This window comes from Oncorhynchus clarkii, chromosome 25 (assembly GCF_045791955.1).
Source record: "Oncorhynchus clarkii lewisi isolate Uvic-CL-2024 chromosome 25, UVic_Ocla_1.0, whole genome shotgun sequence".
Taxonomy (NCBI): Eukaryota; Metazoa; Chordata; class Actinopteri; order Salmoniformes; family Salmonidae; genus Oncorhynchus; species Oncorhynchus clarkii.
Window position 1 is genome coordinate 8,086,971 of NC_092171.1, and position 19,281 is coordinate 8,106,251.

The 19,281-nt window shown below is 41.9% G+C and overlaps 1 protein-coding gene across 1 annotated transcript in view; it reads left to right on the plus strand.

The window, feature by feature from the left end:
• Positions 1-6,360: 6,360 nt before the first annotated feature.
• LOC139383279 (interphotoreceptor matrix proteoglycan 1-like) overlaps positions 6,361-19,281 on the plus strand; it is a 37,486-nt gene continuing 24,565 nt past the window's right edge. The window contains exons 1-4 of the mRNA XM_071127726.1: positions 6,361-6,707; positions 15,191-15,412; positions 18,768-18,934; positions 19,081-19,115. Coding sequence (XP_070983827.1) covers positions 6,641-6,707; positions 15,191-15,412; positions 18,768-18,934; positions 19,081-19,115 — 491 coding nt within the window. The 5' untranslated portion in view covers positions 6,361-6,640. The remainder of the gene's footprint in view (positions 6,708-15,190; positions 15,413-18,767; positions 18,935-19,080; positions 19,116-19,281) is intronic.

Genomic DNA, 19,281 nt, shown 5'->3' on the forward strand with positions numbered 1-19,281 from the left:
GCACTCTTGCTGCCTCCAGTGGCTGGAACGAGCCGGCTTTGCTCGCTCGTTTTCTGGAGGGTCTCCGCGCAGAGGTAAAGGATGAGATTCTCTCCCGGGAGGTCCCTTCCAGCGTGGATTCCCTGATTGAACTCGCTATTCGCATTGAGCGACGGGTTGATCTTCGTCACCGAGCTCGTGGAAAGGAGCTCGCGTTCTCCGTTGCCCCCCTCTCCGCATCACTACCATCTTCCTCTGCCGGCTCGGGAGCTGAGCCTATGCAGCTGGGAGGTATCCGCATCTCGACTAAGGAGAGGGAACGGAGAATCACCAACCGCCTCTGTCTCTATTGCGGTTCTGCTGGTCATTTTGTCACTTCATGTCCAGTAAAAGCCAGAGCTCATCAGTAAGCGGAGGGCTACTGGTGAGCGCTACTACTCCTGTCTCTCCTTCAAGATCCTGCACTACCTTGTCGGTCCATCTACGCTGGACCGGTTCGTCAGCTTCCTGCAGTGCCTTAATAGACTCTGGGGCGGAGGGCTGTTTTATGGACGAGACCTGGGCTCGGGAACATGACATTCCTCTCAGACAGTTAAGGGAGTCCACGGCCTTGTTCGCCCTGGATGGTAGTCCTCTCCCCAGGATTCAGCGTGAGACGCTACCTTTAACCCTCACTGTTTCTGGTAATCATAGCGTAGAACTAAGAGTCCTAGATATTGTCGCGGTCAGAGAGTTTGGCTCTCCACTCAGAACCTTCCCCTTAAGACGGCTTCTCGCAAGTTGACCCCGCGGTTCATTGGTCCGTTCCGTATTTCTCGGGTCATTAATCCTGTCGCAGTTCGACTTCTTCTTCCGCGATACCTTCGTCGCGTCCACCCGGTCTTCCATGTCTCCTGTATTAAGCCCGTTCTTCGCGCCCCCGCCCGTCTTCCCCCCCCCCCCCCCCCCATCCTTGTCGAGGGCGCACCCATCTACAGGGTCCGCAGGATTTTGGACATGCGTCCTCGGGGCCGTGGTCACCAGTACCTCGTTGATTGGGAGGGGTACGGTCCTGAGGAGAGGAGTTGGGTTCCCTCTCGGGACGTGCTGGACCGTGCGCTGATCGAGGATTTCCTCCGTTGCCGCCAGGTTTCCTCCTCGAGTGCGCCAGGAGGCGCTCGGTGAGTGGGGGGGTACTGTCATGTATTGTCATGTTGTGTGTTTCTGTCCTTTCCCTTCACCCTGTCTCCCTCTGCTGGTCGTTGTTAGGTTACCTTTTCTCCTCCTCTTTCCCCCAGCTGTGCCTTGTCTCCTCCTAACTACCCATTCACCCCGTTTCCCACCTGTTCCCTTTTTCCCTCTGATTAGGTCCCTATATCTCTCTCTGTTTTTGTTCCTGTCCTTGTCGGATTCTTGTTTGTTGTGTTTCATGCCTGAGCCAGACTATCGTCATGTTTGTTGTGTTTCATGCCTGAGCCAGACTATCGTCATGTTTGCTGTAACCTTGTCCTGTCCTGTCGGAATCTGCCGGTCTATCTGAGCCTACCACAGTTTGGTTATTAAAGAAGCTCTGTTTAAGTTAGTTCGCTTTTGGGTCCTCATTCACTCACCGTAACACTGATTGGGAATCATACTTAGGCAGCCTGTTTTGCCACCTGAGGTTGTGGGATGTTGTTTCTTGTTAGCTCTGTGTAGCCTTCAGAACGTGACATTCGCTGTTATTTTTTGTTGTTTTGGTTAGTGTTCAGTTGAAATAAAGTACGAACACTTACCACGCTGCACCTTGGTCCACTTCTTCCGATGAGCGTTACAAATAGTGTGGTTGTCCTATGGTTATTTTGCATACAACCTTCAAAACAACTTCTGGGAATGGTGAGGTGTAGTTGCTTGGCTTTGAAACGTTCACAGCACATTTAAGAAACTTGACAATTTTTTTAAAATTTTTTCTTGGTAATCAACGCAAAGGGTGGCTACTTTGAAGAATCTAAAATCTAAAATATATTTTGATTTGTTGAACAGTTTTTGGTTACTACATGATTCCATGTGTTAATTCATAGTTTTGATGTCTTCACTATTATTCTACAACGAAGGAAATAATCAAAATAAAGAAAAACCCTTGAATGAGTAGGTGTGTCCAAACTTTTGACTGGTACTGTATTTCTTTACCCCTATTTTGTGATATGCAATTGGTATTTACAGTCTTGTCTGATCGCTGCAACTCCCGTATGGACTCGGGAGAGGCGAAGGTTGAGAGCCATGCATCCTCCGAAACACGAACCTGCACAAACCTGCTTATTGACATACTGCTCGCTTAACCCGCAAACAAGCCGCACCAATACATCAGAGGAAGCCAGCCACACCAATACATCGGAGGAAACACAGTACAACTGGCGACTTGTATAAGGACATAAGGACATCCCGGCCGGCCAAACCCTCCCCTAATCCGGACGACGCTGGGCCAATTGTGATCCGCCTCACATTTTTTTCCCACATTAAAAACCACAATAAATCTTTAGTAACATTCAGAGAATGTTCTAAGAACGTTATTTAAAAACATACATTCCCTTCTCAGAAACTGAACTTTCCATAAAAACCACTTTGAAAAATGTAGTAATGTTCAGGGAACGTTCTAAGAATGTTATTTAAAAACATATATTCCGTTCTCAGCATCAACAAAACTCTATCTTGTTAAGTGTGTTGAGTTGTGTTGGTCTCGCTCACTAATTGGCAACACCTGATCTTAATTTATCGCCCTTGAAATGGGGTCTGTTAGAATAGATTAAAATGAAAAATATGACATCCTAGCTCCATCTTGGTGGAGCAGTAGACTATATCTATAGATAGAGAACAGAAGATTTTGGTTTCAAATCTCACTGATGCGGTGTCATAATGAAACAAATGTGTTTGCATAATTAATGCCCAAGGAAACTATTGTTTTAATGTCCAGTGTTATTAGAAGTCTTATTGAAACACATTCAGTTAAAGTTTTAAGGAAAAGCTCCAAATAACTTTCAAGGAGCCAGAGTAAAACATTCTCAGAACCTCATTGCAACCCAAAATAAACTTTCCCAGAACAGGCAACCTTTTCACTTCTGTTCTCAGAACGTTAAAAAAAATGTTAAGTTTTACTGGTCTCGAAACGTATGGTTTCGTTCCCACAACTAATGTAAAACCAAAAATATACATTCCCACAACTTCCAGGACGCAACTATGGTACCTGTGAATATTCAAATGATGTTCAGTGTACAGAACTGTCATAGTTTTGATGAGTCAATTGGATGGTTGCAAGATATGTAATAAAGCATGTACAGTACAATGAATTATTATTTGTAAATAAATGTGTAAAATCTGTGAAATAGTTTTTTGGTAGCATATCCTGATTTACATTTTTTTCATTATGTGAATCTTCTATAAATGGCTTGTAACTGTATTAAATGGCTGGTAACTCGTAGCCTTCTCTGTGGGTCACCACCTTGCCATGTTGGAGATACCAATGAGTGTCACGACTTCCACCGAGGGTGGTTCCTCTCCCTGTTCGGGAGGTGCTCGGTGGTCGTCGTCTCCGGCCTACTAGCTACCACCGATCCATTTTTCTTTTTCGTATGGTTCTGTCTGTTTCTTACACCTGTGTTCTATTGAGTTAATTTCTGTGGGTTTATTAACCTCGTTGCCTGCTGGTATTTTGCGCAGGATTATCTCTGTGTTTGTTTGTGTGCGTGTGCTAGATTGCGCCACAGGCTATTCTCACGGTCGTTTGTGCCGTTGTGATTTATTTCGGAGTAGATTGTTTTTCCTCTTGTTGTCACTTCGAATTATTGTATTGCTGGGCACCTTTCCTTTGTCAGGTTTGTCTCCTGACCAGTTTTGTTGTGTTTTGGGACTTCCAAATAAATATTTTCTATTTGTACGTCAGTGCTCTCCTGCTCCTGACTCTTGCACTCACCTCGTCCTAGTGAGGCACCTTACAATGAGTGCCAAACATCCCTAGAGCAATGCCCTCTGGAGTATGTTTACTCCTGGTAGGGTCACCCATGACGGAAAGGTCCAGGGGGAGGTTCCAGACGAAGCACGATCTCATCTTTAGCGATGGAGTCCTGCCGGTCTCAAGCCCGGACAAAAGAAAAGGGTTGGATTTAGGGCTAGCGTCCTTACTCTGGAAAACCGAATAGAGAAAAAGTTGTTATGGTTTTCTAATGGACTAATGGACCTGGATTAATGACAGATGTGGGCTAACCTGCAAGGAAGCCCTCACCCTGAAAATGGATCTCCTAACACCCAAAATGAATATTGACGTTGGAAGCTGGAATGTAAGGACCCTGCATCAAACTGGAAGACTTGCACAAGTCGTCCAAGAGATGCACACATATAGCCTAGGCATTCTGGGCATCAGTGAGGCACGCAGGACTGGAAATGGGAGGAGCAACTTGACCACAGGAGACACCATTCTTTGGTCAGGAAGGAATGACCACGACAAAGAGCTCTCATCATCCAAAAGAAGCACAAAAAAAGTGGAAACCAATCAAAGAACGACTGCTCGATGCAAGGTTCAACTCAAAATTCACCAAACTGTCAGTAATAATCTGCTACTGCCCTAAAAATGACACAGACAAAGAGCACGAAGACATTTTCTATGAAAGCCTACAATCATCCCTAGAGCAAGTTCCAAAACACGACCTACTCCTGATTCTTGGTGATTTCAATACAACCTGGTAATAGGAAGGACGATCTTCCTACATAAAACCATACACAAAGTGACCTGGAAATCACCTGACGGAAGAACTGAGAACGAAATGTACCACGTCTTCATCAATGGAAAATGAAGACGCTTCCCTAAAGATCTAAGGACCAAAATAGTGGCAGATATAGGCAGTGACCACAGCCTGCTGATCAGGAATTTGTCTCTGAAGTTGAGGAAATCTAAACTGGGTGAGAAAAATAACAACCAGTTTGACTCTGCCAAGTTGAAATACAGGTCAGGCATCAGTTCAACATTGCCCTAAAGAATAGATTCAACATCCTCCAAAAGAAAGTGCCGATGACCATTTACTCTTTTAATTAGGGCTAGGTCCCTTTTTTCTCAATTTCCGCCTGAATGACGTGCCCAAAGTAAACTGCCTGTAGCTCAGGCCCCAAAGCCAAGATATTCATATAATTGGTACGATTAGAAATAAAACACTTTGAAGTTTGTAGAAATGTTAAAATAATGTAGGAGAATATAACACAATATAAGATATGGTAGGAGAAAATCCAAAGAAAAACCAACCAGAATTGTTTTGATAGAGAGACCATCCTCTTAGAAAGGCAAGTAAAAGGTCATATTGAAAATTAGCTCCCTGGTTGCAATTCCTATGGCTTCCACAGGGTGTCAGAAGGGTATGTTCAAGGTTTCAGGCTTGTAACTTCAAAAACGAAAACAAAATATCAGTTTTAGTACAGGGACACAGTCTTGGAAATTCGTGTTTGCGCGCGCCATGAAGACAGTACGCACCTGCTAAAATCGGTTTCCTATTGAACATACTTCTTTCCGTAAGAAATAGTATAGTTTGATTACATTTTAGGGTATCTGAGGAGTAAATATAGACATATTTTAACTTGTTGAAAGTTTAGGGGTAGATTTTCGGATTCCTTTCTCTGCATGTTGAACGAGTGGTTTACTCAAATCGATGGCGCCAACTAAACAGACTTTATGGCATATAAAGAAGGATTTTATTTAACAAAATGACACTACATGTTATAGCTGGGAAGACGTGGATGTTGATAATGGTAGCCCCTCGCACCTCTCTGATTCAGAGAGGTTGGGTGAAATGTGGAAGACACATTTCAGTTGAACGCATTCAGTTGTATAATGGACTAGGTATCCCCCTTTCCCTTTAATAACAGGCTAGAGGTGGTAATCCTCTTGTCAGCTTGGGGAGCTGAGTAGAAACCCCCACAGCCCATTAACAAAAGGGAGGAGGAAACAACAAAAATAACAACAGAGCAGCTCTGCCACGCACCCAGAGCAGAGATAAAGCACATTTTGTCGGTCTGGGAGTCTGTGAGTTGGACGTCCAGTACAGTCCTACAGCCCAGCAGCCTTGGTTGGCAGCCTGTGAGTTTGGCGCCTCGAGGAGCATCTGGTGTGAGCTAGCCTGAAGAGAGTGCGCTGAGAATCTAGCTTGGTCTGGGAGCTAAGAGACTGAGGATCAGGTACACTGAATGGACACCATAGGGCAGTGGGCCCCGCTGACTGACTGACAGATGAGGCTCCAGAAGGGCCCTAACAGGATGAGGCTAGGCCACCACGTGGCCAGGGAGGGATTACGACGAGCAAGCAGAAGGTAAACAGATTATTCACAGGACCTGCTCTTTGAATCTCATCACAGTTGTCACACCTACACTTACAGTTGAGTAACTTGGAGTTCTTCTACATGCTCCCCACCTTGACACCTTTTTCCATCCTTCGTCCAGGTCTGCAGGGATCATTGATTGACTCAGAGATCAAACTTCAGCCTGGACTGTACCACCATCTGCTAGTACCTCACTGGAGACGAGAAAGGAGTGAACAACACTTCTTTTAGCTCGTTGACACTTTGTCACCATTGACAATACTTTTTTCCTCATGGACTTGAGATAAAAGGAACATTCCTTTTGTTTCCAAATGAAAAAAATTGGGCTCCGAAAGGATTTGAACTAGTCCATCATGCATTTGAGAACGGGACTGTTCCTCACCCTATTTCTGTTTAACGTTGCAGCCACTCGAATCAAAGGTAAGCTCTCACTCCAGGGAACCTGTAATAGCATTTGCTGCTCGTCTGGCTGGTTGTTTGTTTTTTGTCTCAGTCTAATTGAAGTGAGATTATACTTTGTTCTTTCACAATGAGAGAGATATGGTGTGCATGGCTGAGTACAACGCATTCAGGATGGGTCAGATTAGAAGGCAGAACATTGTGACAATTTGGCAATTGTGTCAAATTGATTCGCAAATCCCCCTGGTTCAAAGTTTCTTCATACTGCAGAACTGAACGGAACCATGTTGGAAAAAAGTGTGTAAAAAGTGTATTTTGACAAAAGTTGGGGCATGCTTGGTGCATTATGTAAGAGGACTGGGAGAGTGGTGTGATCCACTTGACTTTTATCCCTTACTCCATCAAGGGCAACTGTATTTACAGCTGCTTTAGACATTAAATACAGTATCAGCTCGTCCTACCCGTTGCACTTGAATACACGTGTTACAGCGTTGATTTGAATATACATGCATATAAAATGTAATAAACTGCTAGGTCACATCACAAAAGCCACTATTGAGGTAGTAGATCCCCCATGAAAGCATTTGGTAACACTTAACTTCACATCCAGTGTCATAACACGGTATGACACGGTCATACCGTGCCAATATATCCTCCAAACACCCGGCTTCAAGGCTTCAAGGGCATTATTTCATACAATGAGTTACCAACATATTCAAATAATGATTGACATATTTTCATAGAATTATTTTGAGGAATTTATTCATAGTATTTCATCCTTCCGCAAGATATAGTCCCGGCACAAATCTAGGGTTGCTACCCAAGCCGGCTGGTTGTTTGTTCTATCGGTTCGGTTGCTAGAGACGCGACCCAGTGGTTTAGTAGTCTTTTTGTTCTCTATCTTCTCTATCTAAATGTTCCATTGCCATACTGGCTGGCAACGTTCTTATCCCTTGCTTGCTAGCCAACTACGGCTAACTTAGTCACGTGCAGACAGAATATCAGCAAAGTAGCTGCATTTACATTTGTTTAAGCTGTTTTCTAGTGACATTTATTTGGATGGATCCATAACAATGAGCTAATGAGGCACGTCTTCACCTGTCATAGAACATTTGTTCAATCGTCAGGACACTGTTGTTCAGAGGAGCAACAACAACAACCAACAACACAGCAAACACAATCAATTCAAACTAAAGCTGGAAAGGCTGCAAACTATCTGCACTTTGTTTCATTTGACCTTTTTCAATTAACATTTCTTGTACACTACCGGTCAAACGTTTTAGAACACCTACTCATTCATGGGTTTTCTTTATTTTTACTATTTTCTACATTGTAGAATAATATTGAAGACATCAAAACTATAAAATAACACATATTGGATAATGTAGTAACCAAAAAAGTGTTATATTTGTTATATACAGTGCCTTGCGAAAGTATTCGGCCCCCTTGAACTTTGCGACCTTTTGCCACATTTCAGGCTTCAACATAAAGATATAAAACTGTATTTTTTTTGTGAAGAATCAACAACAAGTGGGACACAATCATGAAGTGGAACGACATTTATTGGATATTTCAAACTTTTTTAACAAATCAAAAACTGAAAAATTGGCCGTGCAAAATTATTCAGCCCCCTTAAGTTAATACTTTGTAGCGCCACCTTTTTCTGCGATTACAGCTGTAAGTCGCTTGGGGTATGTCTCTATCAGTTTTGCACATCGAGAGACTGAATTTTTTTCCCATTCCTCCTTGCAAAACAGCTCGAGCTCAGTGAGGTTGGATGGAGAGCATTTGTGAACAGCAGTTTTCAGTTCTTTCCACAGATTCTCGATTGGATTCAGGTCTGGACTTTGACTTGGCCATTCTAACACCTGGATTTGTTTATTTTTGAACCATTCCATTGTAGATTTTGCTTTATGTTTTGGATCATTGTCTTGTTGGAAGACAAATCTCTGTCCCAGTCTCAGGTCTTTTGCAGACTCCATCAGGTTTTCTTCCAGAATGGTCCTGTATTTGGCTCCATCCATCTTCCCATCAATTTTAACCATCTTCCCTGTCCCTGCTGAAGAAAAGCAGGCCCAAACCATGATGCTGCCACCACCATGTTTGACAGTGGGGATGGTGTGTTCAGGGTGATGAGCTGTGTTGCTTTTACGCCAAACATAACGTTTTGCATTGTTGCCAAAAAGTTCAATTTTGGTTTCATCTGACCAGAGCACCTTCTTCCACATGTTTGGTGTGTCTCCCAGGTGGCTTGTGGCAAACTTTAAACAACACTTTTTATGGATATCTTTAAGAAATGGCTTTCTTCTTGCCACTCTTCCATAAAGGCCAGATTTGTGCAATATACGACTGATTGTTGTCCTATGGACAGAGTCTCCCACCTCAGCTGTAGATCTCTGCAGTTCATCCAGAGTGATCATGGGCCTCTTGGCTGCATCTCTGATCAGTCTTCTCCTTGTATGAGCTGAAAGTTTAGAGGGACGGACAGGTCTTGGTAGATTTGCAGTGGTCTGATACTCCTTCCATTTCAATATTATCGCTTGCACAGTGCTCCTTGGGATGTTTAAAGCTTGGGAAATCTTTTTGTATCCAAATCCGGCTTTAAACTTCTTCACAACAGTATCTCGGACCTGCCTGGTGTGTTCCTTGTTCTTCATGATGCTCTCTGCGCTTTTAACGGACCTCTGAGACTATCACAGTGGTGCAGGTGCATTTATACGGAGACTTGATTACACACAGGTGGATTGTATTTATCATCATTAGTCATTTAGGTCAACATTGGATCATTCAGAGATCCTCACTGAACTTCTGGAGAGAGTTTGCTGCACTGAAAGTAAAGGGGCTGAATAATTTTGCACGCCCAATTTTTCAGTTTTTGATTTGTTAAAAGAGTTTGAAATATCCAATAAATGTCGTTCCACTTCATGATTGTGTCCCACTTGTTGTTGATTCTTCACAATAAAATACAGTTTTATATCTTTATGTTTGAAGCCTGAAATGTGGCAAAAGGTCGCAAAGTTCAAGGGGGCCGAATACTTTCGCAAGGCACTGTATTTGTTATATTTGACATCCTTCAAATAGCTACATTTTGCCTTGATGACAGCTTTGCACACTTGGCATTCTCTCAACCAGCTTCATGTGGTAGTAACCTGGAATGCATTTTAATTAACAGGTGTGCCTTCTTAAAAGTTAATTTGTGGAATATATTTCCTTCCTAGGTAGGGGGGTATACAGAAGAAAGCCCTATTTGGTAAAAATCAAGTCCATATTATGGCAAGAGCAGGTCAAATAAGGAAAGAGAAATGACAGTCCATCAATACTTTAAGACATGAAGGTCAGTCAATACGGAGTTTCTTCAAGTGCAGTTGCAAAAACCATCAAGCACTATGATGAAACGGGCTCTCATGAGGACCGCCACAGGAATGGAAGACCCCAGAGTTACCTCTGCTGCAGATGATACGTTCATTCGAGTTACCAACCTCCGAAATTGCAGCCCAAATAAATGCTTTACAGAGTTCAAGTGACAGACACATCTCAACATCAACTGTTCAGTGGAGACTGTGTGAATCAGGCCTTCATGGTCAAATTGCTGCAAAGAAACCACTACTAAAGGACACCAATAATAAGAAGAGATTTGCTTGGGCCAAGAAACACAAGCAATGGACATTAGACGAGTGGAAATATGTCCTCCAAATTGGACATTTTTGGTTCCAACCGCCGTGTCTTTGTAAGACTCGGTGAGGGTGAACGGATAATCTCCGCATGTGTATTTCCCACCGTAAAGCATGGAGGAGGAGGTGTGATGGTGTGGGGTGCTTTGCTGGTGACAATGTCTGTGATTCTTTTAGAATTCAAGGCACACTTAACCAGCATGGCTACCACAGCATTCTGCCGTGATACGCCATCCCATCTGGTTTGGGCTTAGTGGGACTATCATTTGTTTTTCAACAGGACAATGACCCACCACACCTCCAGGCTGTGTAAGGGCTATTTTACCAATAAGAAGAGTGATGGAGTGCTGCATCAGATGACCTTGCCTCCACAATTCTCCGACCTCAACCAAATTGAGATGGTTTGGGATGAGTCGGATCGCAGAGTGAAGGAAAAGCAGCCAACAAGTGCTCAGCGTATGTGGGAATTCCTTCAAGACTGTTGAAAAAGTATTCCAGGTGAAGCTGGTTGAGAGAATCCCAAGAGTTGGCATAGCTGTCATCAAGGCAAAGGGTGGCTATTTGTAGAATCTCAAATATATAAAATATATTTGAATTAGTTTTAACACTTTTTAGCTTACTGCATGATTCCATATGTATTATTTCATAGTTTTGATGTCTTCACTACTATTTTACAATGTAGAAAATAGTACAAATAAAGACAAATCCTTGAATGAGTACAGTAGGTTTTCTAAAACTTTTGATCGTTAGTGCATATATCCGTAAAAAGCTGATTCATGATGTCGACTGGTTGAGAAAAGCTGCCTGCCTGCCTGTCTGTCTCGTCCCGACATCTTCATTACTATGGGATAGCTGGAGATCAAATTTGAATGTTGAAACGATGTTGCAAATGTGGGAGAGACAGACAGAAAGGTTTATACAAATCTCCGCTGTTGAAAACGAAATGTTAGTCTAAAAGAAATGTAAGATATGGTCTAGATGCTCCTGCGTTCATTCCAGTCATCAGCGATAGAGCACTGCATACCCTACATTACTCATCTCATATGTATATGTATATACTGTACTCTATATAATCTACTGCATCTTTATGTAATATATGTATCACTAGCCACTTTAAACTATACCACTTTGTTTACATACCCTACATTACTAATCTCATACTGTACTCGATACCATCTACTGCATCTTGCCTATGCTGTTCTGTACCATCACTCATTCATATATCTTTATGTACATATTCTTTATCCCTTTACACTTGTGTGTATAAGGTAGTAGTTTTGGAACTGTTAGGTTAGATTACTCGTTGGTTATTACTGCATTGTCGGAACTAGAAGCACAAGCATTTCGCTACACTCGCAATAACATCTGCTAACCATGTGTATGTGACAAATACATTTGATTTGATTTGATTAGGGTAGGTGCTTGTCTGACATCAGTGTGTGCACAATTACAATGATAATTTAATATGGTCAATTTATGTAGGGGTCATAACCAGCCATAAACGAACACAACATATGTCACAACAGGTCATAATATCTGTGTCATGACAGTGTTATGGACATATTATAACAGGTTATGTCAGTTGTCATGACATATATGATTATGACCATGTCAGAATTGTTAAGAAGCATTTTCAAAATTCAGCAACTTTTGCATGAGACTACTTCTGAATGTTGGGTCCTGATTTTGGACGGATTGTGTCTTCGGTCTGTTCATTATCCCAAAATAAACAAAGGCTTTCTGCTTTCAGTGGCTCTGGACACTAATCTTTTCTGGCATGTAGCTCTGCTTTATGAGGCCCTCACTGTTGTGCATTGCATTAGCGGCCATTTCCCCTGCAGGCCCTCATGCTGGCCCATGTGCATGGGGACCTCCTCGGTCCTCACTGAGCACATTCTAATGTTATCTGGTTTGTTTGTCAATATGCTCTCTAATAGGAGAATAATCAGATTGCGAGTCTGTGATTCCCATTCACCATATTACACAAATTTAACATTTTAACTTTGAAGTTGAAACGCTCAAAAAATGTACTTTCTGGCCAGAAACTCAACCTCTCGTGGTCAAAGTATCAGTGTTTATTCATTAAGCTGATTTCTTTGTGGGTCCTCTACTGCCAAGATAGGTCTGAGGAAGCCCCTTGCCTCTGATAGGCGTGGGGGCTTAATGTCTTAAGAAAGCTTTTGAAGTTTACCACCTGGTTGTTGTAAGGCACGCCTTAAACAATTAGCTCACTTTGAATGGACTGACTGTATTCACTGGCTTAATTGTCTTTCATAACACCATTGTTGTGATGGCCGAGGCTGTGAAATGGAGGAAGTCAATGTCTTGTGTTTTCTGAACAGCTAGATCATAGAGCTGTTTCATCTGCCTCAGCTGGGGATCACTCTAATACGGGACTGGTCTGAAGGACATTAAACACTGGTGACTTTATTCATGTTTACATACTGTTTGAATTGCATCCCCGTATCCCCCCGGCCCTTATTGGCTCGAATGCTTACCACAGTTATATACACACTACCGGTCAAAAGTTCTAGAACACCTACTCATTCAAGAGTTTTTATTTTTCTTTTTTTTACTATTTTCTACATTGTAGAAAAATAGTGAAGGCATCAAAACTATGAGATAACACATATGGAATCATGTAGTAACCAAAAAAGTGTAAAACAAATCAAAATATATTTTATATCTGAGATTCTTCAAATAGCCACCCTTTGCCTTGACTGCTTTGGCGGTCGTGAAATTTTGTCAGTCGATGATTGTCAAGCAAATAACTTCCGGTCTCACGGTAATTAACCGTGAATTAACGGCGGCAGGGTAGCCTAGTGGTTAGAGCGTTGGACTAGTAACCGGAAGGTTGCAAGTTCAAACCCCCGAGCTGACAAGGTACAAATCTGTCGTTCTGCCCCTGAACAGGCAGTTAACCCACTGTTCCCAGGCCGTCATTGAAAATAAGAATTTGTTCTTAACTGACTTGCCTGGCTAAATAAAGGTAAAATAAAAAAAATAAATAAATAAACACATTTCCTGGCTTCCATGCATAGCCTACAAGCCACCGATGCAGACCTTTGGAAAATGTATATTCTAAAAAGTCTAGTAAATCCATGTAATATAGCCTACACCATCACAATAAATAAATTTATTCATTTTAGACAGGTCTAAAGAAACGTGGTATGAAGAAAATGTTGTTTATTTCAGAAGAGCAGAATATCATACTCTGAGTTGTCCTTAGGCCCTGATGTTAGGCCCTGATCTGGCTATGCCATTTGGCTGTGGGCTACACTAGTTCATTTAGCAAGCAAGGTTTTCTTAGAATTCCGTGGCATTATTTTATATTATGAAGAATACAATTGAACATAGCTGAATACAATGGAAAGCATATTTTCTCCAAAATATTTGATAGAGTGCGTACATGCGGCTATTCTGTATTGAGCGGTTAACAAAGAAACATGTCCTTCTATTTGCTTAATTTAGAGTTATTTATGCAACTTTAGTTGTGATACAAATATTGGGCTATGTGTTTTGTCCTTGTTGAATTCCAAGGTACATATTGAAGTTGTTGGAAGAACTGCCCACATTTACTTTTCATCAGCCAACAAGATTAGTAGGCCTAATGAACAGCAAAAACACTAGCCTATGTCAATCTACTATCCCCCATAGCACAAAAGTTGACCTATTCTGTGCGAGAAATAAATACTCCAATCATAGTCTGGGACAGTTGTGGGATGCGATAGATCCCAAATTAATACAACCACTAGAATCCAAAACCCTTTTAAAAGCAATGAGGCTGACGCAACAGATCAGAAGTTGACCCACAAACTGGGCATCATTCACAAGTGATAATATATAATTCTCAAGTGCTAGGCGAATATTATCACCCATTATCACCCAGACTATTCTTGATCTAATCTTATACTACTTAGTATACGTAAATACATGTGTGATTTTTTAAAAAATATTTAGAATGGGGCAGGGGAAAAAATACATGTAATCTATGCACTTAAAAAGCAAATGGAGGATGCTTTTCTTGTGGTTCATTTTCTTGCCAGCAAGAATATTAATATTAGGAAAGTTGAGAAATGAATATAGTAGGCCTCCTCTTTTTAATAGAGGCCATCAAAACTCTGTTTTCTCACGCAATTGTATAGTCCATATAAATCTTGCTCAACATGAGCTCATGGACTCTCAAGAAGCATTTGATTAGATTTTCAAAATACATTTGCATTGGTGTCAGAGTGATTAGAGGGACAACAGAGTGCTGAGTATCAGGCAGCTAGTATATTTTGGTAGGCTACTAATGACCATCAGCAGCTCCAGAGCTTGGAGAAGCCTAATTACCGTGACTAAAAAGTCACGAGGATTTGACTGGCATCATGACTCGTGACCACTGGTGTGGTGGTAATACAGTCACCATAACACACATACTGTAATCACAGCTGTAATCACTGCCAAAGGTGATTGTAAACATTTACTGACCCAGGCATGTGAATACTTATGTAAATTTGATATTTCTGTATTTCGTTTTCACTTTGTCATTCTGGGGTATTGTGAGTATATGGGTTTGAAAAAAATATATATTTAACACATTTTGAATTCAGGTTGAAACACAACAAAATGAGTCAAGGAGTATGAATACTTTGAAGGCAACGTATATAAAGATGATATCTCTATCATTCTCTATGGTTAGACCTTACATACGATTTGGGAAAGTAAGCAGTATAAATCTTCTACATTTATATTATAAAATGACCAATAATGTAATACTATTTTTAGGTATATTTGGACAAAAAGATATGGTAAGATAACCATTTCTTATATCTGTCTTTTTTGTTGCAGACCTACAGGTGCAAGAATTGTCTGGAATCCGAGATGTCAAACACAGACATTTCCTGGATAGTGTAAGACCAATCAAACACACCGCCCATGTTAAAACGAGACAGGACCAGGACAGACACCTGACAAAGAGGTCTACGTTCTTCACCAGTGGGGTGAAAGTATGTCCTCAAGAGAACGTAAAGGCGGTCATCTCCAGCCATCGGGCCTACTACAAACTCAGAGGTAAGGACATGGTCCTAGCAATGCCAACGTCAATTCTTCAATTCCCACTGGAGTCACACACTAAAAATGTATTCTCTCATGTATTCACTCACTATAAGTTGCTTGGGTTAAAGTGTCTGCTAAATTGCATGTATTGAGGGTGAAGATCGACTGGGAACAGGAACATGGAAACCTTAGAGATCCAATTAAATGACTAGAGGGGCGATGTTATAAACCCTCAAAGTTCCAGAGGCATATCAAATCAAATAAAATTGTATTTGTCACACGCACCGAATACAACAGGTGCAGACCTTACAGTGAAAAGCTTACTTACAAGCCCTTAAGATATTGTGTAAAACAAGGAATTTTGAAGATTATCTGCAGGGCATGTTCATTTTTTATTATTATTAACAGTCAATATCCCAACATTCCATACAAACAATGCAGTTAGTTGATGATAGGCAACAAGTACTGATATTGTATCAAGTAATAACACACAGCTTTCCAAGGAAACAAACATTTTGACATGTATGGTCTGTTTACATATACAGTATTTTAGAGGCTATTTATACAAACAATTGGTATAAAACAGGTGTAAACTATATTTATAAATATATGACAATATTTAAGGTTGGCAATAATTCCATTACACAATTTCTGATATATCACATGCCTTACTTTTATTTCCCTGCATAAGTAAAAGCAGGAAATGCATCACATATGCCTCTACTGGTTGGTTAAAACACAGCACTGGCTGAGCACCAACTCCCTTAATAACACAATGGCTGACCTTAATACCGTCAGAAGAAGGTTCATGTCCATTTTAGTATTCTAATTCCCAATTCTATGATATAAACACACCCTATTGTGCCACACTTTTCTGTGAGCTCGTAAATCCTTACAGTATTCATAGTCATGGGACACCTTTAGACAGTGGGGTGATTAAGCTATTCCAAAAACAGTGGCTTTGAACTGTTTCCTTCAGGAGAGAGAGAAAGCAGTTAATCAAACAGAAAATCTTTGTCACAATTTAATAAATAATTGCTGGCTTGGAAGTTGTCATGGTTGAGACTTCACAAACTGAGAGAAGTTCAACTTGAAAAGCATAAAATACTCTAGGTGTTCACTTATATTCAGGGACCGAGTTACATTAAGGTGGACGGTATTCAAACAGTGAATATGCCGTGGAAATAACTTCACTCTATGAAATGAAAATGTAAGAGAACTTCCCCAGGCGTAAACATATTAGATAATTCAACAGTGCTGCTCATAACAGAGGTAAATAAATCATTAAAAGTGTTAGGGCTTTTTTTATTCATGTTTCTAACATTCCCACATATCAAGGACGAGTACATTACATACCAGCATTGGGTTTCAATATCTAAAGTGACTAGCACAGAATGGAATATGTTCCGGGATTCTTCCGATGGCATTGAGGAGTACACCACGACAGTCACTGTCTTCATCAATAAGTGCATCGATGACGATGTCCCCACAGTGACTATACCAGGGGTATGTACAGTGACGTACATACCCCAACCAGAAGCTATGGATTAAAGGCAACATCCGCACTGAGCTAAAGGGTAGAGCTGCCGCTTTCAAGGAGAGGGCCTCAAACAGGCAAAGCGTAAATGTAGGACTAAGATCGAATCATACCACACTGGCTCCAACGCTCGTCGGATGTGGCAGGGCTTGCAAACTATTACAGACTACAAAGGGAAGCACAGCCGAGAGCTGCCCAGTGACACAAGCCTACCAGGTGAGCTAAATAACATCTATGCTCGCTTCGAGGCAAGTAACAATGAAACATGCATGAGAGCTGTTCCGGATGACTGTGTGATCAAGCTCTCCACAACCTATGTGAGTAAGACCTTTAAACAGGTCAAAATTCACAAGGCCGCAGTGCCAGACGGATTACCAGGACGTGTACTCCGAGCATGTGCTGACCAACTGGCAAGTGTCTTCACTGACATTTTCAACATCTCCCTGTCTGAGTCTGTAATACCAACATGTTTCAAGCAGACCATTGTAGTCCCTGTGGCCAAGAACACTAAGGTAACCTGCCCAAATGACTACCTACCTGTAGCACTCACATCTGTAGCCATGAAGTGCTTTGAAAGGCTGGTCATGGCTCACATCAACACTGTTACCCCCAAAACACCAGAACCTCTCCAATTTGCAGACTAAACACCTCGCTCTGCAAATAGATCCTGGACTTCCTGACGGGCTGCCCCCAGGTGGTAAGGGCAGGTAACAACACAGCCGCCACGCTGATCCTCAACACGGGGGCCCCTCAGTGGTGCGTGCTCAGTCCCCTCCTGTACTCCCTGTTCACTCATGACTGCATGGCTAGGCACGACTCCAACACCACCATTAAGTTTGCCGATGACACAACAGTGGTAGGCAACAACGAGACAGCCTATAGGGAGGAGGTGTGAGACCTGACCGTGTGGTGCAAGGACAACAACCTCTCCCTCAACGTGATTAAGACTAAGGAGATGATTGTGGACTACAGGAAAAGGAGGACCGAGCACACCCCATTCTCATCGACGTGGCTGTACATCCACATCACCAACAAACGGTCCAAGCACACCAAGACAGTCGTGAAGAGGGCTCAACAAAACCTATTCCCCCTCAGGAGACTGAAAAGATTTGGCATGGGTCCTCAGATCCTCAAAAGGTTCTACAGCTGCACCATCGAGAGCATCCTGACGGGTTGCATCACTGCCTGGTATGGCAACTGCTCGGCCTCCGACTGCAAGGTACTACAGAGGGTAGTGCGTACATCCCAGTACATCACTGGGGCCAAGCTTCCTGCCATCCAGGACTTCTACACCAGGTGGTGTCAGAGGAAGGCCCAAAAATAGTCAAAAACTCCAGCCACCCTAGTCATAGACTGTTCTCTCTGCTACCGCATGGCAAGCGGGACCGGATCACCAAGTCTGGGTCCAAGATGCTTCTAAACAGCTTCTACCCCCAAGCCATAAGACTCCTGAACATCTAATCAAATGTCTACCCAGACTATTTGCATTGCCCCCCCCCCCCAACAACATGTACATATCACTTTTTTAAGGTATTTTCTTAAAATGCATTGGTTGGTTAAGGGCTTGTAAGTAAGCATTTCACTGTAAGGCCTACTACACCCGTTGTTATCGGCGCATGTGACAAATACAATTTGATTTGATTTGAAAACAAATGTTTGTTCAAACCTCGACCATAATGAATCAATTTCTGTGTATTGTCTTACATGCATAAAGTAACAAGATTGTGAATACATTACATTGAATTGCCATTTACTCTAAAAGCTTAGAGTTGTTCCCACACAGACACACACATCTTTATTCAGCAATTCTGACATGTTTTAATATTTATTTAGTTTGCCAGGAGGCGATATGGGAAGCCTTCCGCATCTTCCTGGATAGGGTTCCTAACTCAGATGAGTACAAGCATTGGACTTATGCCTGCCAGCATGACTCTCTCTGTCTGGATGAGGTGGCAAGAAACTTCAGCAGTACTCAGGAACACATTGACATGGTGGCCACAGTGAGTATTCAAACCTGCATGCATCATCGTAATAAGGGGAACATTGAGGGGTAATAGCACAAAGATTGGCTGTGATAAGTCATAAAGATGTACTAACTAACATTTTATGATATTTTTTTTAATTTGTATGTTTGTTTGGTTTTCAGAGAGTTGCTGAACAGGAGAAGATCCAGCAACAAAGGTAGGTGGATAAAAGGTTGGAGAAATGTTAAATATTGTTTATAGAGATTACAAGAAGTAGGCCTGCAACGTTTCATTGAAACGGGTGTTCAACCCCCTTCCCTCATAAATGTTCAACCAACGACCTCTATCACTTTAATTCTAATTTAATATGGTGTTTGAAAACA